Source organism: Balearica regulorum, chromosome 17 (genome assembly GCF_011004875.1).
Source record: "Balearica regulorum gibbericeps isolate bBalReg1 chromosome 17, bBalReg1.pri, whole genome shotgun sequence".
Lineage (NCBI taxonomy): Eukaryota > Metazoa > Chordata > Aves > Gruiformes > Gruidae > Balearica > Balearica regulorum.
In genome coordinates, this window is record NC_046200.1 from 8,435,211 (window position 1) to 8,456,146 (window position 20,936).

Sequence of the window (20,936 nt, forward strand, 5' to 3'; positions counted from 1 at the left end):
TTCAGGCACTGGAGGATGAGGGGTTTAATGTGGTTTCTGCATCATGACAATACAATACGCCTTCTAACCACTGGGCATCTCCAGTGGACCCCTCCTTCCCTGCCCCCCAAGGACTGTTTCTGAAGTCAGCTCACAAAGAATTTGCTAAGCTTGAAGTGCAACTGCATTGCATCTGTAGCGGCTTTAAGTCTACATGGGTTTTGCGTTACTGGGACTTCCCTTGGTCATGTTTCTTATTCCATAAAATGTACTGCAGTACAAAACCAATTTTTGTTCTCTAGGCCTCCACATCTATTTCTGCATCATAATGGAGATCAAAAGTAAAGATTCATGCTCTGAGTGTTTCATTGTTTTGTGCCTACTCTTTTGGAACATTTCATCTTTATTTTATTTCAACCCAAAAGGTAAATAACCATTACCTGTAGTCTCTGCTCCCGCAGATATGGTTATCCAGTCTTCCTTAGCACTTAGATAGAATTAGAGCCACACGTCTTCTCTGCCTGGCACTGCGCACGGCTACCTACTGCGACTTTTGTCTCAATTCAGACGTGGCTTGAGCTGAAAGTACTAGTTTGCCTGGTAGTCTTTAGCTGGTTACCAGATTGTGCATTAACAGTGCTCCTGACTGCACGTATGTGGTTTTCCTATGGTCGCATTAATACTACACATGGTTCCTGCTAGCATAATTACTTAGTGTAGCTTGAAAGGTCTGATCACCTACCGCTAAAATGACACTTTAATGGGGATTACAGTTTTCCAGCTCAAGTGTTCGGTAGCTTTAATTAAGCAGGAAAAGGCCAGATCAGTAGCAGAGTCAACATCTCTCTGTTGGATGGCATTCTGTTTTGATCCTGAGCTTTATATTGGTCCCATGCGAATGATGTATTGGGATGGCCTTTTTGCTGTAAATGATTTTATTTATTCTGCTCTCTAACAAAAAAAAATATCAGATGCTGTGAGCCACATATTGTTCATCTGCTGCAGATTTCATTCTTTCCCCCATCCTGAAGTCCAGTTTCAAAATTTCTGATGAAATCTAGAGAGGAATTTACTCTTTTTCTCTCTTTTTCCACCCTCCAGTCTGAGGATACATCTTTTTTTTCCCTTGCACATGTCAAACTAAATATTTTTTTTCATTCTCATTACTGCAGAATGACTCTTAGGAAGATATTTGTTTATGTTCCACTAAGGTCATTAGATTTTAAAGTTTTGGTTCAGCAAATATTTACGGTTTCTGAGGTGAGATATCTCTATATCTCATGAGCCGATGGGAGTATTTCTGGTGATGGTAGAGGGAGGTGAACCAGTGTTTTTCAAATAATTACCAGCTATATCTTTCTGTTTTAAATATCTTCATCTGTCTGTCTTAAATATCTTCACTGGGGCATTGAATTCTCCTTCTCTCTCTCTATTTTATACATTTGTTTATCCACTTGAAATTTAAAGCATTTTTAGTGTCTCATGGGTTTTTCAATCTTTGGGCAGTTAGTTTAAACTTCTGCACAGTTTTTTATTTACTGATCTGGATTGCATTGGGGCATCAACCAGCCTGATCCAGAAATTCTAATTAGCACTTCACATCTTCAAAGCATTGTACAAACGTGAACTAATCATATATTAATCACGCTGAATTTGATGTTGGCTTATGTATTCTCTCTCATGTGCTGTGCATTACAACCTGTCATATGATGAGCCATAGTATTCGAGAGATGAGTCCAAGCTCTTCAGCTTTGTGTTCTTCAGAAGAAAAGCAGTTGTCTATAAATAGCTCCTACTCCTTTTCTTCATTGTCTTTAACATTTGGTACTATCATTAGTCATTTGAAAAATGACTGTCCTTATTTCTCTGGATTGTCCAATGATGATTCCCCTAATCTGTTTACGCTGATTTCTGCTTATTCTGATTGTTGATTCACTTAACTGTTTTCTGTCATGTGGGTTCTGGAGTTGCTAAATAGCATATAGTATTGGTTTAATTTAAAAAAAATAATGTGTAGTGTTCGTGACTAAATTGATCCTTCTTCTTCACTAAGCCCATTTAATTAATTTGGAATCACCCTCTCTCCCCTTGCTATTTGTTTCTAAATAAAATAGTAAGAAGTTGTTAGGATACCAGTAGTGGGTCATGTAATGAGTGCATTAGCGCTATGCTGTTGTAAATGTGACCCTGTTGCTAGTGCAGTGGTTCTGATTCACATCTTGTCAGGCGTGACCTAACTACAGGATCTACTAAAAATAAAACCACAGTAGGTTTATTTTTAATAGTCACTCCTTGAGGAAAATAAGCAAATTTAATCATGAGGAAAATTAGCAAGAGAGCCTCTAATAAAGTCTCCTGCTCTCACACTGGGGGTAAAGATTTAGAACCTGGTCCTATGGGGTGTGCGTTCCATTGTTTCCCACTGTCTACAGCTCATTGCAAAAGCTGTGCCCGAGTGATTTCCAAACTTCAGACAGGTCCTCCTGGCGCAGCGTTAAACACCATAGGTTGGTGATGAGCAGTAGAGCATCTGAGGTGCCAGGGTGTTGGTAGGTGCTTCAGGATCTGTAGGTTTTCAGGTTACTGAGCGTTACAGAAACTTGTAATTCACACTGGCTGTGCTCAGAGGATTATTTCAGATCTGAACTTCTATTAGCTCTAGCATGATGTAATTTGCTTAGACATTACCATGCTAATTACATGTTAACTTTCCATACTTACCATGTACTATACCTCCCAGAGGAAAATACTGTATTCAGAACAAAAAAGATTTAGAGTTCATACACTTAAAAGAATGCATAAAACTTTGGCAGGAACAGAATATTAAAGTGATATATCTTTCTAATAACCAAAATAAGCAGTATTGTGTTGTTGCTGTAGAAATTTTTCAGTCAACCTTGGTTAGTTATTTGAAATATGTTAGGATGATGGTTCCCACTCAGATATTTCATTTGTTTGTCATCTTTTTTAGAATGGAAAACTTCTGAGAACAGATTGTGCTGAAAACTTTTGTGAACCAATTGCAGAAAGTACAAAAACTTGTGTGTGGACTAAAGTTACAAATATACTTACACTTTAGAGTAAAATACACTTTTTGTTGGCATTTAATAGCTTAGTACTGCATTTCTTGACATTACATTAAATCAGATCAATACAGTAAATGAGGAAATACACTACACTGTGCATTTATCATGCACGTCATTGTTCTTAGAGGTCATCAGATAAGCAAATAAGAAAGTGATTTCTCATTTCTTATTTTCAATGAGCAATTACTAGTAATGGTGAACTATATTATGCATCATTACTTGTTCAGTGTCCTTTATTAAAAAAGGAGAAGTGTAGAGGTTTAATGAAAGATTTTTAGGTAACCAGAAAGTTGTAGAAATAGCGGGAACTCACTTCAAGCAATTTTTTAGTGAAAAATGAATGTTATTACACATTTTCTTCATCAGTTCTTAGTAATGTGTTCTCAAAACAGGACTGTGTGATGAAAAATGCATCATTGTTATCCTTCAAGAGTCAAGAAAATTGAGGCACGGAATCACACAGCAAATTGTTGTTCAAGTTAGGAAGTAAACTCAGTCCTTGCATGCACTCTTGTCTTCTAACCACTTCACTGCTTTCAAAACTTCCAGCGTATGAGCAGCAGAGAGAAAGAAACATTTAATGTTACCAGTAACATTTGTAATAAAATTAATAGGAACTATTTTATTAACTTGTGGTCCAGCAGAGGAGTACTTTTATACCGTCGCTGGTGGAGGAACAACCAAGACAAAGAAGCAAACATCTAGCAAAGGTGGCTTATGTGCAGAGCAATGTCTCTCGTTCTGCTCCACTAATGGTAGCTATGGCAACCTCAGGACATTAACTTATGCAGTGATTGCAAGCTTGAGCATCAAAGCAAGTAATTAGGGAGACAAATGGGAAGTCTTGATGGATTCTTCCATCAAGATCAAAGCTTTATATAAGTTTTTCATTAATTTGGGAACAAGCACTGAGATGATTTGTATGTTCTATTAGGCTATCAATGAAAATTGGGACCAAAGCTAGATTGTTTGTAATTTTTTAAGGAAGGGCCACTCAACCCAGTCAAAAACCTTTCTAATAGCAGTGATAGCAAATCAGGAGTGTGGTAGTTGAATCAGGCCATCAGAGTATTCAGCACACTCCTAGATGTTTTCAGCAGAAATATAATTGTGCTAAGCTGAAGTTGTCCTCATCATTACCAGGACCATTAACTGTAACTCAGAAATTTTAAGAATGCAGTATTTAATCCATGACGTGTGATTCTAAGGAGTCATAGGATTAGGGGATCTTCAGATCAAAACTGGAGGAGACTTGCTGGTTGAAATGTAATGACCTATGCTATATAGATGCTCTGAACTGGTGGTCTGAGGTTCCTTCTGGCTTTATGCTCTGACCTGTCCTTGTTACTGAAAGAGACTGGGCAGCGTAAACCTTGTGGGCAGCATGAAGTCTTCAAATAATAGGGCAGATGATAAATTGACTGAAGCAAGAATGAGTAATTGTAATGTAGATCTTTACGCAAACCTTTGGATGGGCAAGTTCTCTCTATATAGATGAGTTTAGAGAGAATTTGCAAATGTCATGTTTCATATTTTCCCCCAACTGCAAGCATTTCAATAACCATAGGCTATATTTCCCCATTTCCAAGATTTGTTTTTCTGAAATGTAGCTTATCTAAATTTGGCCAGAGTTTTCCAAATCAGCGAAACTTCCACAGCATTTCATTGAGTGTAGAGCTCAGTGTAGAATGCAGCAATAGTCCCTAGAGCATCAATAACTTCATTTTGTTGGGATTTTGAGGCAGGCATTAATATTTGGGTTGGGCTTTCATTTTTAATTGATGAGGGAAAAGACTATCTGCCTTTCTTTCCTTCTTGATAACACAAGCTTCTCTTTAGTAACTTCAAACACCCCAATTCTTCAGTTAAAGGCGAATTAAGTTTTCCTGTATTTCAAATTAGCTCTCTGAGGGTGGCATCAGCTCTGTTTCTTTTATGTTTAAGTCCCAGTTCTTTAATCTGTTTCTAATACATTCTGTTCAGCAATTTTGCATTTCTGTTTTAGTGGAAGCAATGCTGATTAATTCCTTCTTATGACATCTGTGGCTGCATCCTAGATTAAACCTACTCTAATACAGAGCCTATCATTAAGTGTTAAATATTCTTGCAAGGCTACTTAAATTAGATTCAACATCAGTGGATCATTTAGTAGAGAGTCGTTAATTCTCCATCTTACGGCAAGGCCACATTCTGATGATTCTTTTAATCACAAGATTATTGAGGTATGATTTGAAAGGGATATGCTGCCCATATTTTGCCTTTGGGCAAATTATGAAAGGTCAAGTTGCCAAGGAAACAAAACTAAGATAACATTAGTAATTCCTGAGTCCAAGAGTTGTCTTTCCTGATCATATCAGTTGTTCAACATGCATGCTTAGAAAAGATACCAGCTAACAATATCTCTGCCGTTTAGTTCCACAGAAAATGGCTTTATAATTCTTTCTCTTCTTGGTAGTGTTCACAGTGATGACAAGGCTCAGGCTCACCAGAATACTTTGCCTCTATAGAACTCACAGATTGGCTGGTTCGATGATTTACAGCTATGGTAAACATTATTCCTAATTTATAGATTCGGAAAGAAGGTAGGGAACAGTTAGGATTTACATATTCAAAGGTAGCTGCAAACTTAAGATTTTGCCAGTTTTGACAGTCTAATTTACAGCTCTTCAGAGAATCCTGATGTTCATAAAGTGAAGAGCACTTGATAACACAACTTCATTAAGGCACCTCAAGTTAAACACTTGGAATCGCAAAGCCCCAAAATTTTTCTTCTGATCACAAGTCAGGCCAGTGGCAGAGCCAGAAAGAGCTCTCCAGTATTTGCTGCTATCCAGACTATCGTGCTTCCTCTTTTTCTGTCATTTTCTTGTTTCATTTCCTATTCCAGGTGGGAAGCAGTGGTATAGGATTGGCTCCAGTACAGGAAAACCTGTGTGGAGTAGTAACATGCTATGACGAGTCTTGTCCTGCCCCTTTTTCCCTTCCATCCATATATGTATGTGTGTATAGCACATGTGCGTGGGTTTGTGTCCAATTCCTCGTCCTTCCTTTGGACAACTCATGAAAAAGGAATTATTTTATTCCCTGAAGCATCAGCATCTGAGATTGTGGTAGATTCTGTCCTTAAATTTCCATTCTGAAATGTGCTGTGTCGTAGGGCACTGCATAATGAATACGACCCTGCCAATCAAGACACTCTGTTTTATATCACTTATTACTAAATTGAAAATGGTGTTTTACTACAGCAATAAAGGGCTGGTACAGCATGAGGTACATTTTTATACAACTCTATGAACTTTGTCATTGAAAACATTATAGCCTTGAATTTGAGAGCACAGTGGAAGGCAATATAATTTGATTACCTATATTAATCAAGTAGAGTACAACATATAAAACCAGTAATGCATAAGTCTGACTGGAGCCAGATAACCCTCTTGTGCATCTTAGAAAGATTTATTTTCAGTAATATAATTCATTTGACATGAAAGTATCATAATTGCAGTTGCTAGGAAGGATTTCTTTCTTTCCTTTTTTGGGGAAAAGAACTATCACGCTTTCAAGAGCAGCTTGTTCTTTTAAAGCTCTGCTTACTGAAAATTGAAAACAAAGATTTGTTTTTGTACTCGTGGCAATTTTTCATTAGCCAGCTGAGCTAACAAAGTGGTTTGTTTTGAATGCTATTTCTGCTTCATAAACAAAAGTGTTAGGTGTGAATTTAAAAGAAATTTTTTTTTAATGTACATTGATTAGCATGAGACCCTGTCATTCTCGACCTGTGTTGCTAAAAGCTGGCCAGAAGCTCTTGAGCTTTTAGTTATCTGTGCAAGTACTTTGCATAAATGCTGAGGACAACCTTGCCACACTTTAGCTCCATGAAAAGGCTTTAAAACATATTTAAAGACACCTAATTACTCTGTAGTCCATGAAGACCCCTATGTGCAGTAGTGACACATAATAATAATAGCATTATCATGAGTTGCTATTTATGCATTTTATTGCTACATGTGGCTGCAAACTGCACGACTTGGTTGGTGTATCACCGCTGATACAGCAAAAATTGCAAGTGAAAAAAGAATTACAGGCTGTGCCCACTTCCCGTTGGAGCAGGAAGACCCATCTACTTCATAGTGCCAGTGCACACAAACTGAAAGGCGTTAAATCATCGTGGTCGAGGTATTTTCCAGTTTTTCAAATATGTCACATTCACCTTTGTTCATAATAACCTATTGGAAAATGAAAAGTTTCTATAATTGAATGTATTCTCGCTCCACGACAAATATGTAATAGTTCGTTCCATCTAATTATGAGCAGTTTTATCGTCGTGCTAATAATAATGGTTACTGATTAAAGGCGATAGAGTTCATTCCCGAACAGACAATGTTTGTAGTCCCATCTCATTATTGGTCCACAGTGCAGTAAGGTTTTTTTTTTTCCAGTCTTGCTCTTCAGTCTTCTATTCCTTTTTTCTTACTTTCCCTCCTATTGAGATGTTTCCTCTTTCTTTTATTCTTTAATCACGCCAGTCTGGATTAGCTATACAGGGGGCTGTCACTACTGAGGAAAGACTTTGACATGCTGGAGCTTCTATTCATAAATGACATCTATCCACACAACGGAGCATTTCCACATCAGTCCTGGAAGAAAAATAAACATAAAAAAATTCAGAAGTGACAACAGAAGGATAAAAGTCCTCTTGCGTGTTCAGAAAGTTTCGGGATAGTTTAGCTAAGGATACTTGCATTGCCATCTTTCAGCACGTACTACCAGCCCTTGTCTTGATCTTTGAGGTCAGTGCTGGTCAAACTACCTTTGCAGTCTGAAAGCAGAACAGTGAAGTAGGAGGCTCCATCTTGTAAATCATTACATTTACATCAATCATTGACATTTTGGGGGCTGACAAGAACAAATGAGTATCTAGGGGGGTTGGAAGAGAGGAGCAGATGTACTAAGGTAGTAGAGAGCCTTTACAATTTCACCTGAAATAGCAAATACATTTTTTAAAGATAGCTTAATGTTTAAAGGTTTGTCATTCAGTGGTCCAAAGAAGTATTTGCCATGTAATGGCATAGGTCTTGAAGCTTTTATATTTAGCTTTTTCATGGAACAATTCTGTAAGAGCAAATAACCGACAACGGTATTTTCTAATCAAATTAGCTTGCAGGCTCTGCTGTATTCCTTAGATTACGTTGAAGACACCCAAATGTATGCCCTAGGCAATGCTTGTCCTTCACTTCCAAGACTTACCTACTTTAATATTTTTAAGATCTAAATGGAACAAAAGGAAAAAAGAAAGATTTAATTTGCATTGTATTAATGTTAATGACTACTGCTGGAGATTTTCGGGGGGGTAGGGGAGGTGTGTTTTTACTTTTTGTTTTAAATCTTTTTTATTTCTATCTTGGTGAATTTCTTTGTTCCAGAGTAGCTTGCCTGGGGCAAGTGGGGCATCCATCCCTCAAGGTTTATTTTAAAAGCGGTGGTTGAAATCTGCAAGCACATGCTCTGAGAGTTTCCTTAGAAGAATAGGTCTTCTGCAGATGTCTCAATTCTTGTGCGAAATCTTTTACCAGATTTGAATTTTAATGTTCAATAATGTAAACATTGGTGGCAGCTGTTGTAAGCTTTATATTTTTTAGCCACAACAATATAAACCTTGCTGTGAATTAAATAGCACTGGAATTAACTTATATTAATTATTATATTAATTATATATAAGTATTGTAAATCTTGTCCCTGAGAACAACAGGGACTTCCCCTCTTAGTGGCTAAAGACATTCAACAAAACAAAGCAGCTGATTCGTATAACCATCCTATATTCATTAAGTTAAAAATGAACAGTACTTCATTTTACTGAATTAATGTAGGATGAGAACACAGTAAGTGCTTTAGCTTGTTTTCCAGGTCCAAAGTTCCTAATTGAAAAGTGTGCAAAAATATTACATACAGCATCAGAGTGGTACGTTTCAAAGTGCATAGCCTGTCACCCCAGCTTCACCCCAGCTGAATTCAAACTGGCTTCAGCACACTCATCCTGCCAGGTCCAGAATAAATGGTTACAAGGCACAGTGGAGGTTTGCCTTCATACCTAAATGATGCCAGCTCAGATTCTGAAATGAATCCCTATTTCTGAATGTTCATGTTAGAAATTTGTGGGTGTCCAGCTTGCATTTGAAGGGGAAAATCTGCGATATACTTGGGGGTGCACTTTGAAATCATCAAGTGGATGTCTTCATGCATAGCCTGATGTGTCCTTTTTTCACTGCACCACTTGGACTTGTAGGGAGAAGGAAGGAAGAAGGAAGTTGGCAGCTTGAGAAAAAGTGTGTGTGTGTGTCTGTATAAAAAGTGAAATAAAATAAACACACATGTGAATCAGCTGTAACAAACCACAGCACGTTTCATAACCAGAAACCCATCACCCTTGTTCTGGAGGGTGACTGTTATTAAGCAGGATACTAAGGTATGAAGAAATGCCTTTCCTCCTGAGTTCCATGCTGAAATCTCCTCTAACAGCTTCCTGCAGCTAATAATGGTTCTGCACTGAGGGAAGACAGCCCATGCATGTTCTCCACTAAATAAATATGTAAATGAAACTTCCAAACAGAGTCACATACCATGGAGTCAGAGAGCTGAGAATAACTGAATGTTTTCCATTAGAGCAGGGGCACTTAAACAAATCCTGTTGTTTTGTAGTGGCTGAGTACTTTTTGGTGACTCCACAATGACGTGGACATAGCATAGTAATGGACTGCATTTGCAGTCCAAAGAGAAGAAGAAAACTGATGTTTATAGTAAGTGAGAAATTACTAGACAGATGATTATGGTTAAAGTGGCTTTTGGTTATATCCATATTAAGTCCTAAACTCCTTGTTAATTTTAAAGAAAGCTTTAAAAATCCCCCCCTCCAAACTGCAGCACCCTCTAATTGTTGTAAATAGTGGCTTTAAACCACTTTTCTTCTGTTGGACATATCCTGTCTAGGCATCTTTGCATCAAACAGAAGTGGAGTTGCTCTGTGCAGTGAGTCACTGCCAGTCCTCTGGGTTTCTGCTCCTCCTTGGTGATCATGAGGGACTGAAGCAGCTGGGGCAGAGGGTCCAGGTAACTCCAAGCCAAGAGGCTCATGGTAAAGGGGAGGCAGCAAGGCAAGATGCCTGTCGCAAGCAAACGGCATTAGTCATAGCTTAAAACCGTAGAGTAAGAAAGTAATGGATGTTTCTCTGGTTCTTTAGTGAAAGCCCATGTACAGCCCTGAAGCTGTAATGTCTCCTAGAGTGTCTGTGTAATGAAAAGAAAATGAGTGACGGGTGACACAATGCCCAAGTGAGGGGAGAATGAAAAGAACTTGTGAGCACTTCAGAAGAGAAGCAGACTGCATCTCTTTTCTTGTCAGTGTCTCCTCCATTTCGTAAATTGGTGAAATGCAGTGTCAGCCATTCAACTTTGTGTGCAGTGTCCTTTCAATTACCCAAGCATGGCTGTAGGACCGCTCCACTAGAGCTGTGTGGAAATGAGTTGAAATAGAAAAGAGGTGAAAAAGCTTCAGTTCATTATTTGTGTGGTCCTTGCAAATGCTGGGCTAAATTTGGCCCGTAATTCACATTACCCCTTGGTATATTCACAGGCATTACAACTGAAAATGACCTCCTGCATTGTCTGATTTCTCTCTCTCTTGGCAAATACGGGCTGAAATTAAGCATAAGATTGTATGTATGCAGCTGGCCATCTTTGGGTTTCCCAAAGTATCCGTCCCAAGGGTAGCCCGAGTCTGCAATCATAGATATAATGAGTCAATCACAATCAGTAAATTGACTGTGAGGCAGCTATATCAACCTACCATTTAATACCTCAAATGAGTCCAAATAGTGAGGGGGAGAGAGAGATTGTATATTGAAATAGCTATATTATATGGAAATAGGTTGATCGATCGATCGATGATCAATCAATCTATTGATCTACTTTTTTCTAACCATAGAGTGGAATGGATTGATTCTGGAAAAGACATCATTAAGTCATCCAAAAATTATGGAAAAGCATTATACTGGTACATTAAGGCCTAAAGTAGGAGGTGTAATACGGTAAACCAGCCAGAAAGCCTCTCTTGAATGTGGTACAAACATCGCTGTGTAGATGGCATTTGATGCTGACTTTTCTGTTTTTAATGAATGTGTCTTTATTAAATGCTTATGTAGCAACATTCATCTGTGCAGGCTCCAGTAAAAGATTGCATTATGGAAAGATATTTCTACCTTTCCTATGGAGGAAAAGGGCAGAGATGTGGGAAACCAAGAGAAGTCAGGTGGCTCTTACAGCTTTTTCAAGATGGGTTGGTCACTCTCTCCCATGAACTAGGCCATTTTTAGACTCGGCTTGAATGTAGGTAGCTGTAGATCTCAAGGAATAATTTGTGATTATCCCTTTTTCTTCCAAAAGTGCTTTCCTGTATATAGGTGTAATAATAAAGAAACCATTTTCAGCATAAAAGATGTGCTTGTCAAACCACAGCAATGATTTTCCAGTTGCTGGCTTTTTTAGTTGTGCAGCCTTCTAATATTTCTGCTTGAATTCTTTCACGACAGAAGCAAATGAAAATTACACCGTGGTTTTTAGGTCTCTGTTCCCTGATTTTTGCTTGTCATGTCATGAACTTCTTCGAAGCAGTGAAATGGCAGCCCATCTCCCTGAGAGCTCCAGACAGATTTCTAAAGTTGTCTTGTTAACAGCTTGTCAGAAACCTACATTTCAGTCTCGCTGAGTTTATATCATGCAAAAAAAAAAAAAAAAAAAAAAAAAGTTGCTGGAAATTATGATTTTTACAGGTTCTGACATTTTTCTAAAGAACTGAAATGCTCAAGGCTGCTGTCTCCCTTAACAGGCTGTGCTGTTTTGGGTAATATTCTGCGTTGCATCAACTGAACATCAGAGCAACATTCAGTTTCTTCCCTTTAACATGTTCTTTGAATTATTTAAGGTGTTTTGATGTTGGCTAGAATTTGTAACAAAGTCCTCCAGCTTTTATCCTAAAATATCAAAAAGGTTGAGATTTTTTCCTTCCCCCGCTCCCTTTTCTCCTTCTTCCCTAACCCTTCCTTCCTCCCTCCTCCCGCTTTTGATAGATCCTTGCATGGATCATCAGGGGACTTTCTTTTATGTTGTACAGCATGAAATGACTTAGTCGGGGTCTTCCTGATTAATTTATGAGTGCTAAGGAAAAGGGAAGGGGGGGAAAAAACAGTCCTTGAGGGATTGACCCTAAGCTGCAGTAGATCAACTCAATTTTATGGAATGAAAAGAGGCTTAAACAGTATTTTTAGCGTTGGTTCCTCGACCCGCAGAGGTAGGGAAGCTCCCTGCATCTGGCAGGCTGAAGGGGCGAGAGGTACCCAACTCTCCAGGCAGCTGATGGAGCGGAGTTTGGCTCTTCGGAGGCACCGAGCACTTTTAGAGTTAAAGCTGTGGCAGATTGGTGGATTAATGTGCTCTGCCTCCAAGGGACAAATGCTCTTTTTATTTTTTATTTTTTTTTTCTTTTTTCCCTCCCCCTTGCTCCCTCCTTCCCTACTCTGGGCTTGCAGATGACAGCTGTTGGTCACTTAACAAAATGTCCTCTTGATTGCTGCTTCACAACAGGGGCCCCCTCAGACCAAACAGCACATAGCCCGTACAATGCATCACTGCCCCTCAAAATTAGTTATAGTGCTCAGGGCTATTCTCGGCTGCCATAGCTAATACTCTCTTGCTGTTCTTCTCTCTCCCCCTCGCCCTCCCCCTCCGCAGACAAAGGCTCAGCCTATACATCTGTAGTGCTCATAACTTCCCCCTTCCCCCAGCCAAATGCTGAGGAGAGAAAGGGAAAAAAAAAAAAAAAAAAAGAAAAAATTGCTGCCCTGAGGCTCAATCTGTTTCTTGCAGCTCTACCCCGGCACTTGGAAGCCTGAGCTGGTCTAGCCATAGGGAGGCCCTGACTCATTTCATCAAACTGTCAGGGAGGCAGTGGAGCTAAGAGGACTCTGCTGCCTGGGGCAAGTTCAAGTCAACATTCGATTTCCGTCCTCCCCCCGGCCCCCGCCTTTCACTTGGACACTTTCTGCGCTCTGGATCTAAACTTCTCCCCGAGCTGCAGCAGCTCACAGCTTCTTGCCAGGAGGAAGGACTTGCGGGACCTTATAAAGGACACAGTGGCAAAATTGCTGCAATAAATCAGTGGCCCTCTGACACTTGGCGGTAGCTTAATGTTTTGGCACTTTCTTTCCTGTGTATGCCTCAAGTCCCATTAGCAGGCTTTTCTGTCAGTCTGGCTCATGATAAAACTCTCTCTTCCTATCATCTTAAGCAAGCCCCTGCAGACATGAATCTGATGCCAGACTTAATAGGAAACAACACCCTCCCCCTGCACACACAAGCACGCATCCATACGCGCTGCTGCTGCGAGCCGCTCCCGGGAAGTTAGCTCAGAGGACAGGGCGAGGCGGAGGGCTCTTAAAAATAGGCTTGATTTTACTTCTTCCTTTGAAAGAAACATTAGCAAACTGGGATTTAAGCCTAATACTTCCTCAAGCCTCGCTATTAAAGGAAAATTCAGTAACTAAATATGGTTGGAAATAGTAAGATAGCAGCAACATGGCCATCCTCTGGGACTGTCTGAGTGGGTGTGCAAGCTCCATAGGTATCTACACTGTTCATATAGTCTGTGCAACTTTTTACATATATATTCTACCCTGCCAGCTTGCACTGTAATGTTATAGACTATACATTTAATATTTTTGCCTCCTCTTCTTTCAGCCTTACACTTCCCCACACAAATTTAGTTGCAGGTAAACTGGTTAGATTACACGTCCCTCTGGGCTGGGATCTGTTTTTTCACACGGCTAGCTTAGATGTCTATCACTCTCTGCTTAATCATAATATAAATAATACCTGTAGGTATATGTGTGTGTGCGCGCGCGCGCAAAGAAAAACCAAGCCTTTCTGTCAGCTGTTTGGGCAGGAACCTGTAACTTCTGTGCTGTGCAGTGTCTGGCACAGCTGGGCCCTATAGCCTTGAGGTGGTGTAGGCACAACCTACATAAACCTCTGGGTTTGAGTGGAGTAGGAGGTACCATATTTATGTGACTAACCCGCGGTGACTTTTATGCAATTCTCAAAAGCTTGGAGGATGTGGCCCCATTTCAGATAACAGTGTTTCTCTGCACCTGATGACATAAGACCCAAGTGTTGCCAATCTTGTTGCAGTCTTGCAAGACTTGGGACTGGTTTTGTTTCTTGGAGCTCTAGTACCTTGTATGAGGTAGTTATGTGAGAATTTGATTTCATGTTAATACATGATACCTCTGCAGTATCCATTGCTGTTATGTGGAGTGATCTGATTTATGCTTGTACGTCATGTGAACCACAGCGGGTAACGTTTGTATTTCCCATTTCAACCTTATCTTGTTTGGGGTGAGGGAGGGGTTAGAGGTTTATTTTCAGTTCACTGTAGGCAGGTGTGCTGCTGGTGGCATCTGCATTTCCATGGTAAGAGAAGCCCTTCTCCAAATACACCCTTGCCTGTGTTTTATAGTAGCCACAAGTCCATCTTTCTCCTCTGATGAGATGATTTGTACAAGCAAGTGCTGGAACGCGTCGTAACTCCTTGCCTGGTGGGAAAGGCATGGTGGAGGGGGGTCTTGAAATGTGAATTTCCATGTCAGCTAACAAAAAATACCCAGAAAAAAAGGAAGCCACAGCATGTGGGAGCTGTCTCTGATTCCGCAGGTCTTTTGAGTGCAGCAGGGGAACAGATGGGTCAGAGGATGGTGGAGTTGCTGCAGTTGCTTAGGTGGAAATTAGGACAGCTTCACTCCCTGCTTCATCCAGAGCCTGAACCTTCCTCTGGAGCAGCCACTAGCTTGTGCCCTGTCCTGGTGAATCTGTGGCCGGCTTGGCAGTCTTTTTGGTGCTGGGTCATCCTGGGTGGAGGGCCCACGTCTGCAAAATCTGCATCGTCTTCCTCTGTGTGGCAGAAGCAGGGAGAAGGGAGGGGTGAGCCCTTTTTGCAGGGCCCAGAGCCGATTCTACCTGAATTGTGTGTTGTTTCTGCTTAACTTTACCTCATGGGAGGCTTTTTCTGACTGGAATCTGTCACTGCACAAAATCGTTTCCAAAAAGCGGCACAATTAGGGGTCGGCTTTGCAAACATTCTTGGTGGAATTGAGAGGCAATTGGCACAACCCAGTGAATAATCCTTTTAGGAGCCTTTATGAACCCAGCACAATGGTTGTTTACAGTTTCGCTTATAGACCAGGAGTGTTAACAGGCCTTTAGAAAAATCCAGGTAATTGAAGCTTTTGTCTTTCAATGAGCCCCCGTAGCTGTCAACAGTCACCATTCTCCACATTTTCTTTAACTTTTTTGTTTTGACAAGGGCTTTTGTCCCTCTGACAACAGCTGCGTGGGAGGTGAGCTTCTGCGGGTGGCGGAGGAGCAGCGCAGTCATGGCCTGTGTAGGGAGCGCCACCAGCCTCCTCGCCAGGCCAGAGTAAGTTGTCGTATAAGACACAGAAAATCCTCTGGGTCAAACCGAAGTTTCTCCCATGACTTCATTATTAATTTAAACATCCTGGCCATGCAACACACCAACCTCCATCTCTCTTTGTCAACCCAGGGCTTTGCAGGGGCGGGCAGCGGAGGCAAGGAGGCTGGAGGAGAGAGGGTGCATGGAGACTGAAGGCTGTTACCACAGAAACTGAAACAGCCCATTGAAATCGTGTTTTTAACACCCACCTCCGAAGGGAAGGGGTCAACAGCGGTTTTTCGCAGATCTGCCCAGGCGGGTTTGGTTTTGCTGTCATCGTTTTTTTCAGTGCGATTGCGTGTTCAGCAGCCTGTGGGTTCCTGTTTCTCAATGTGAATGTGGGAGCCTCTTTCTTTAAAATAAAAAGAAGAAAACCTAAGTGAATTCTGAAGCTTGGGTTTTTTTCCCACCAAAGCCGTCTGTATTTTCTTGAGGAGATGGTGGGAGATTAACGTGGGTTGGTAGCTATGAGTCTCAACCTCTCCATTTTCTAGGATGCTGTATGATAAGCAGAAGTACAAATTTTATAAATAATGCTATGTTAATTCTTCCCCCATGATCTCTCACCATGTGGACTGCTTAGTAGCTTTGGGTAGGCTTGGGACTTCATTCTTACGTGAATTGAGATACGATAGTTTGGTGGTTCCAAAGCCACGCAGTAGGAATCAACGTGGGGACAGTTTGCGTGCATGAGTGAGTCCTACACGGCTGGGAGAGGTGGGAGAGGACAGCTATTTCATAAGGCAAACAAGAAATTATGCAACTTGCTCTCAGAAATAGAGTTTTTAAAACACCCGTCTTGCAGTCGCAGCTGCATGGTAGGCGCCCTGTCCGCATAGAGCGACATTTGCGTGTGGGTCTGCATCCACAGCCCCGCTGGCTTCTTCAGTTGCAAGACTGATGCAGTCATGATTAAAGTAAGGAAGATGTAAGCTAAAATGAAACAAAATTCTTTGCTGTCCTTTTCATTTTAAAAACAATTAATTATGGAGTATTTACAGATCCTGAATGGGGAAAATGTATCCTCAGAGAGCAGATGTTTGCTTCATTTGTATGTCTGTTTATAAAATTTAGCATGTGGAATTGATGGTTCACTGGCTTTTTGCAACTTTCACTTATCTACATGAGACAAAGTTGCACATTGGTACAGAGCAAAATTAGGCATCTAAATAAAGCAATTCTGCACCTTTTCGTAATGCATACCATCTGTAATAGGTTTTTAGACTCATTATAGGCATGCAAATTTGTGACGTCAAATCTGTTTTCAACAAGAAAAAGCCTGTCCTCCTTTTTTTAAATATCAAAATGCCGTAAGAAATAGGAAGACAAGTGTTGTTACAAAAACAGAGAGCAAGACTAAAATACTATGTTGTATCTGAATAATAATGGTTACTAAAGTTCCCCAAAATTGTTTACATCTGCACTCAAATATTTTTAAGCTAAATTTATTAAGGTTTAGAGTACTGTGGTTTTATTAAACCAGAGCTCATAGGCTCTGAGTTTTAATGATAATTTTGAATGTTTTCTAGTCAATATATTTCCGAGTTTAATTTATCTGATTTTTTTATTACTTTAGTGTATCATTCTTTAAGTCCCTGTAAGAATTAAAATTTGTATTCCTGTTGTCTAAGCACACAATTTTAAGCAACACAGGGCTGAGTGTACTAACTAATTTTTACGCCATTTTTGTGATTGGTGTAATTCCATTGTAACGTGCTTTACTGCAAACTGCGCAGGTTGCATCACGTCATCAAAACATTCTGCCTCTAAAAGGTGAGATTGCGGGTTGAGTGAGCACAGTGATTAACATGGTGACTTAAGATACTTTAGCGTAGACCAGATTTAAAGGGTAAAATAACTTGGTCTTCGTGACCCGCTCAACTATGCCAGTAATTTCAGGGGATGCACGCTCCCTGTAGCGTCCTGACTTGATTTCAACCTCCTGGGTGGACGTGAAGGGCTTCCCTTGAGCAGCCAGCGTTTCTCAGGAGCGTGTAAATAATAACAAGTGTACTGCTGTGACTGCATCTTCCCCCACCCCTCGCCTTGGTTTTGATGACTGTGTTGCTTTGTCAGCATGTATTAGCACTGTCTTGAGCAAGCACAAATGCAGCAGGTACTGGGCCAGCCTTTGCCTAGCAAACCTGTTTCAGCGTGTCTCCGTGGTGATGGACAATTAGTCCCATTCCAGGCCCAGAGCAGAGACTTCTAATTGTTCATGGTTAGGTGGCATGGGTTTGGGAGAGTCAGCAAATGGCTGCTGCTGGTGATTTATCAGGACTGATTTTACTTTTGATCTGAATGTCTGGTTTGTGAAAAGAAACTCATAATTTCCTATAATAATTTTCATAAAGCTCAGTGATGGAATAAAAGTCCCCCCAAAAGGCACAAATGGCTTATGGGAAGGTATTTGCTAAAGACGTGGCTATCCGATGTTCTTGCCTTCCATGCACAACGTAATTGGCTAGGGCTTAATGCAGTCTGCTGGCATTAACACTCATTATTCCCATAGGATTTGCCCTCCCGCTGCTCCCTGGCCCCTACAGAGCAGCGTCCTGCCTTCCTGTAATTTCTTCCATTTTTGCTTCAGGTTCTTTTTTTTCCCAGAATGGTTACAGATGCCATTAGATCTGTGTGCATCCTTCTAAACAGTTGGATTTCTCTGTGAAAAACGTGCTGTGGATCAGGTGGGACAGTGTAAAACTGTTTCCTTTTGAAACAAAAAGGGTTCTGCCTAGTCAAGACTATAGAAAAACAGGTTGCTGAAACCAACCGTTTCCACTGCAGTTGAATGGAAATAAGGAGTCAGTTGGGAAGCCGCGTGGTTTTCACTGCAGAGTCACCATGGGAGACCCCTCTGCTGTGTTGTGGTTCTTCATGTGCTCAGTGTGTTCCAGAGAATTTAAGAGTAAAACGTTCCTCAAGTATTTGAGGTCAATCATTTCATGTGCCAAATAGAGGAAGAAGAGATTAAATAGTCTCTCGAAAATCTGCAGAAAACTAAGAATGTCACAGCTGAAATTTCTGCACTGTAACTTTAGGATAAAAGGATGTGACAGGAAAGATCCCCCTCCCCGCTCTGTGAGGAGCAGGAGCTGGACGAAATGGACTGCACAGATCTATTCCTTCTTTCACATTCATAACACCAAAGCACGTGCATTCTCATGGACCATTTCCACATTTGTAGCTTGTCATTGCTGGCTCGCAGAGTCTCCTCTTACTGAACCAGTGAACTTGACGGGGTGCCGCACCCGGGCCATCCCTGTCAGTGGCTGGTTGAAGGGGAAAATTCCCCTTGGGCACAAAAGCTACAACACTCACTGGCCACTTTCTGTTTGTGTAACAGACACCAAGAGATTTATTTTTGTTCCCGATTGTAAATCATTCTCAGCTCTAGCCAAGAAGATGTGCATGTCCTGAAATGTTCAGTGCTCAAGTTATCTTTCCATCATTTCTGCTGTGAAAATAGAGCATTTCATTTTCAGAGGCTGTAAGAGATTACACTCTGAAACTCTTTAAGTAAACACTTCCTCCTGGGATCGTGATCTCATTCAAACTAAAAAATGTACCAGAATTTATGATGTATTTTAATTACTATTCTTGGTACCACTCGTTAAATTAGAAATTGATTGCCAGTTTCACAGTTTCCTTGTTAGATGACAAAGTGCTTATCAAGGTGAAGCAATGCAAAACTGTTACTATATATTCCACAATTTGGGATGATAAAAAGGCATGCTTTTTGTTGTGGTATTCGTGTTATGGTTGTTATTATAATGCATTGCTGATTGTCTTTTTTGTTTAAAGTTCGCTTCCCCCCATCCAAGTAAGAGTATACCATATTTTTGTACAAGAAGAGAGAAATTGGCTTTGTCTGGTTTATGCTAGCAATCTAAAAGGCATTACTGCAAACATCAAACGTGTGTTTCATTGAACTGAGAACATCATCAACAGCTATCCTAAAGATTTAAGAGGATGATGCAAAAGATCCCTACACGTAAAGATGTTTCTCAAAATCTTTTTTCTCTCTCTAATCCACAGTGTGACAGCGAGAGTGATATTGACGATAAGGTAAGACTGAATTTTCTTCTTTCATGTGCTTTCCTAGCTTGGAAATTCCCTCATAGTCAAAATAAGAATGAATTTGAAAATAATATTTTTCCTCCAAGTCTTCATGTCTAATTTAAAAATATCTATAATTGAATGGAAAAAAACATTGGATCAGGTACTCTGTGATCTTCACTAGTTTTTGTTTACAGATGAGAAATTTCCATTAACATAATAGGCTTTCTTGATTATTACATGAGCATTTGGTGAGACCTGAGTCATAGCATTAGTGCTGTTTCAGAGGAAGTCTCCTCCGGTAATTTGTCAGGAGCCAATATTTTATTTATATTAACCTTTGAAGATGTCACTTTTGTAATCAGTTTAGAAGATGGGATAACTGGTACCTACCCTCAAAGGCAGTGTGGTAACTGTCAAGGAGCGTTTTGTCATGTTGCATGCGTATTTATCACACAGCAATGATTTTTCTGACCTTCTTTTGGATACAGAGGTTAGTTGTTGAAAGGTTGTAGTTGTGTGGTTTTGTATAGGGACTTCTGTTTCACCTTTGCAAGGAAAACAGAGAACTCCCACTACATAGCAACAGTTGCACCACGCTTTTAAGCGTCAAATGTATAAAAGACTTTGAGTATCCCTTGCAGACTTCTCTTCTGGCAGATCAAACTTGGCAGTCTCAGGTTAGATCTTCATCAAACTTTTATCGTATTTTGGCTGTCCGGTCTCTTGCATTCATTCATGAGGAGCTGTGGCATGCAGGTTTCTACTGGATCAGCATTACAGAAGTAAAGGCTGACTTCAGATAGCCCTGTCTCCTTGGCAGCATACTTGGCTGCAGCCATACATCAGAGGTTACCACGAGTTCAAGAGACTACACTAAAAGTGTCTCCTGGTTAAGTCTTTTTCTTTTTTAAATATTGTTAGAGGTTGGGGAGCATTAAGGTTTCTTCAAGTTCTTTTAAAAATCCCATCATACCAAATATCCTCGAGTATCGCAAAAACCGTGTTTTGAGATGAAGGCTTGATCGAAGAGAAACATTTAAATCATATATGTTGAGTGAAAGATACTGTACCTTTTTTTTTTTTTTAATGTATATATATGTACAAAGTCACTCCCTGAAACCACCACAACCCCCCAAGTTCTGTTTCTTACAAGGTTACACAGCAGCAGAGCTGATGGCAGGGTTGGTGAGGGTGAAAAATTATTCCCTAAAAGCTTAGATACCATGGGGTTAAAACATTTCGTAGACTGCCCAATC

At 40.3% G+C, this 20,936-nt stretch overlaps 1 protein-coding gene across 21 annotated transcripts in view; it reads left to right on the forward strand.

Moving 5' to 3' along the window:
- The window catches only part of FBRSL1 (fibrosin like 1), a 551,083-nt gene that overhangs the window by 346,601 nt on the left and 183,546 nt on the right, over positions 1–20,936 (forward strand). For all 21 annotated transcript variants that reach the window (XM_075770082.1, XM_075770095.1, XM_075770098.1 and 18 more), the window contains one exon: positions 19,657–19,686. In XM_075770082.1, the coding sequence (XP_075626197.1) occupies positions 19,657–19,686 (30 nt within the window). The remainder of the gene's footprint in view (positions 1–19,656; positions 19,687–20,936) is intronic.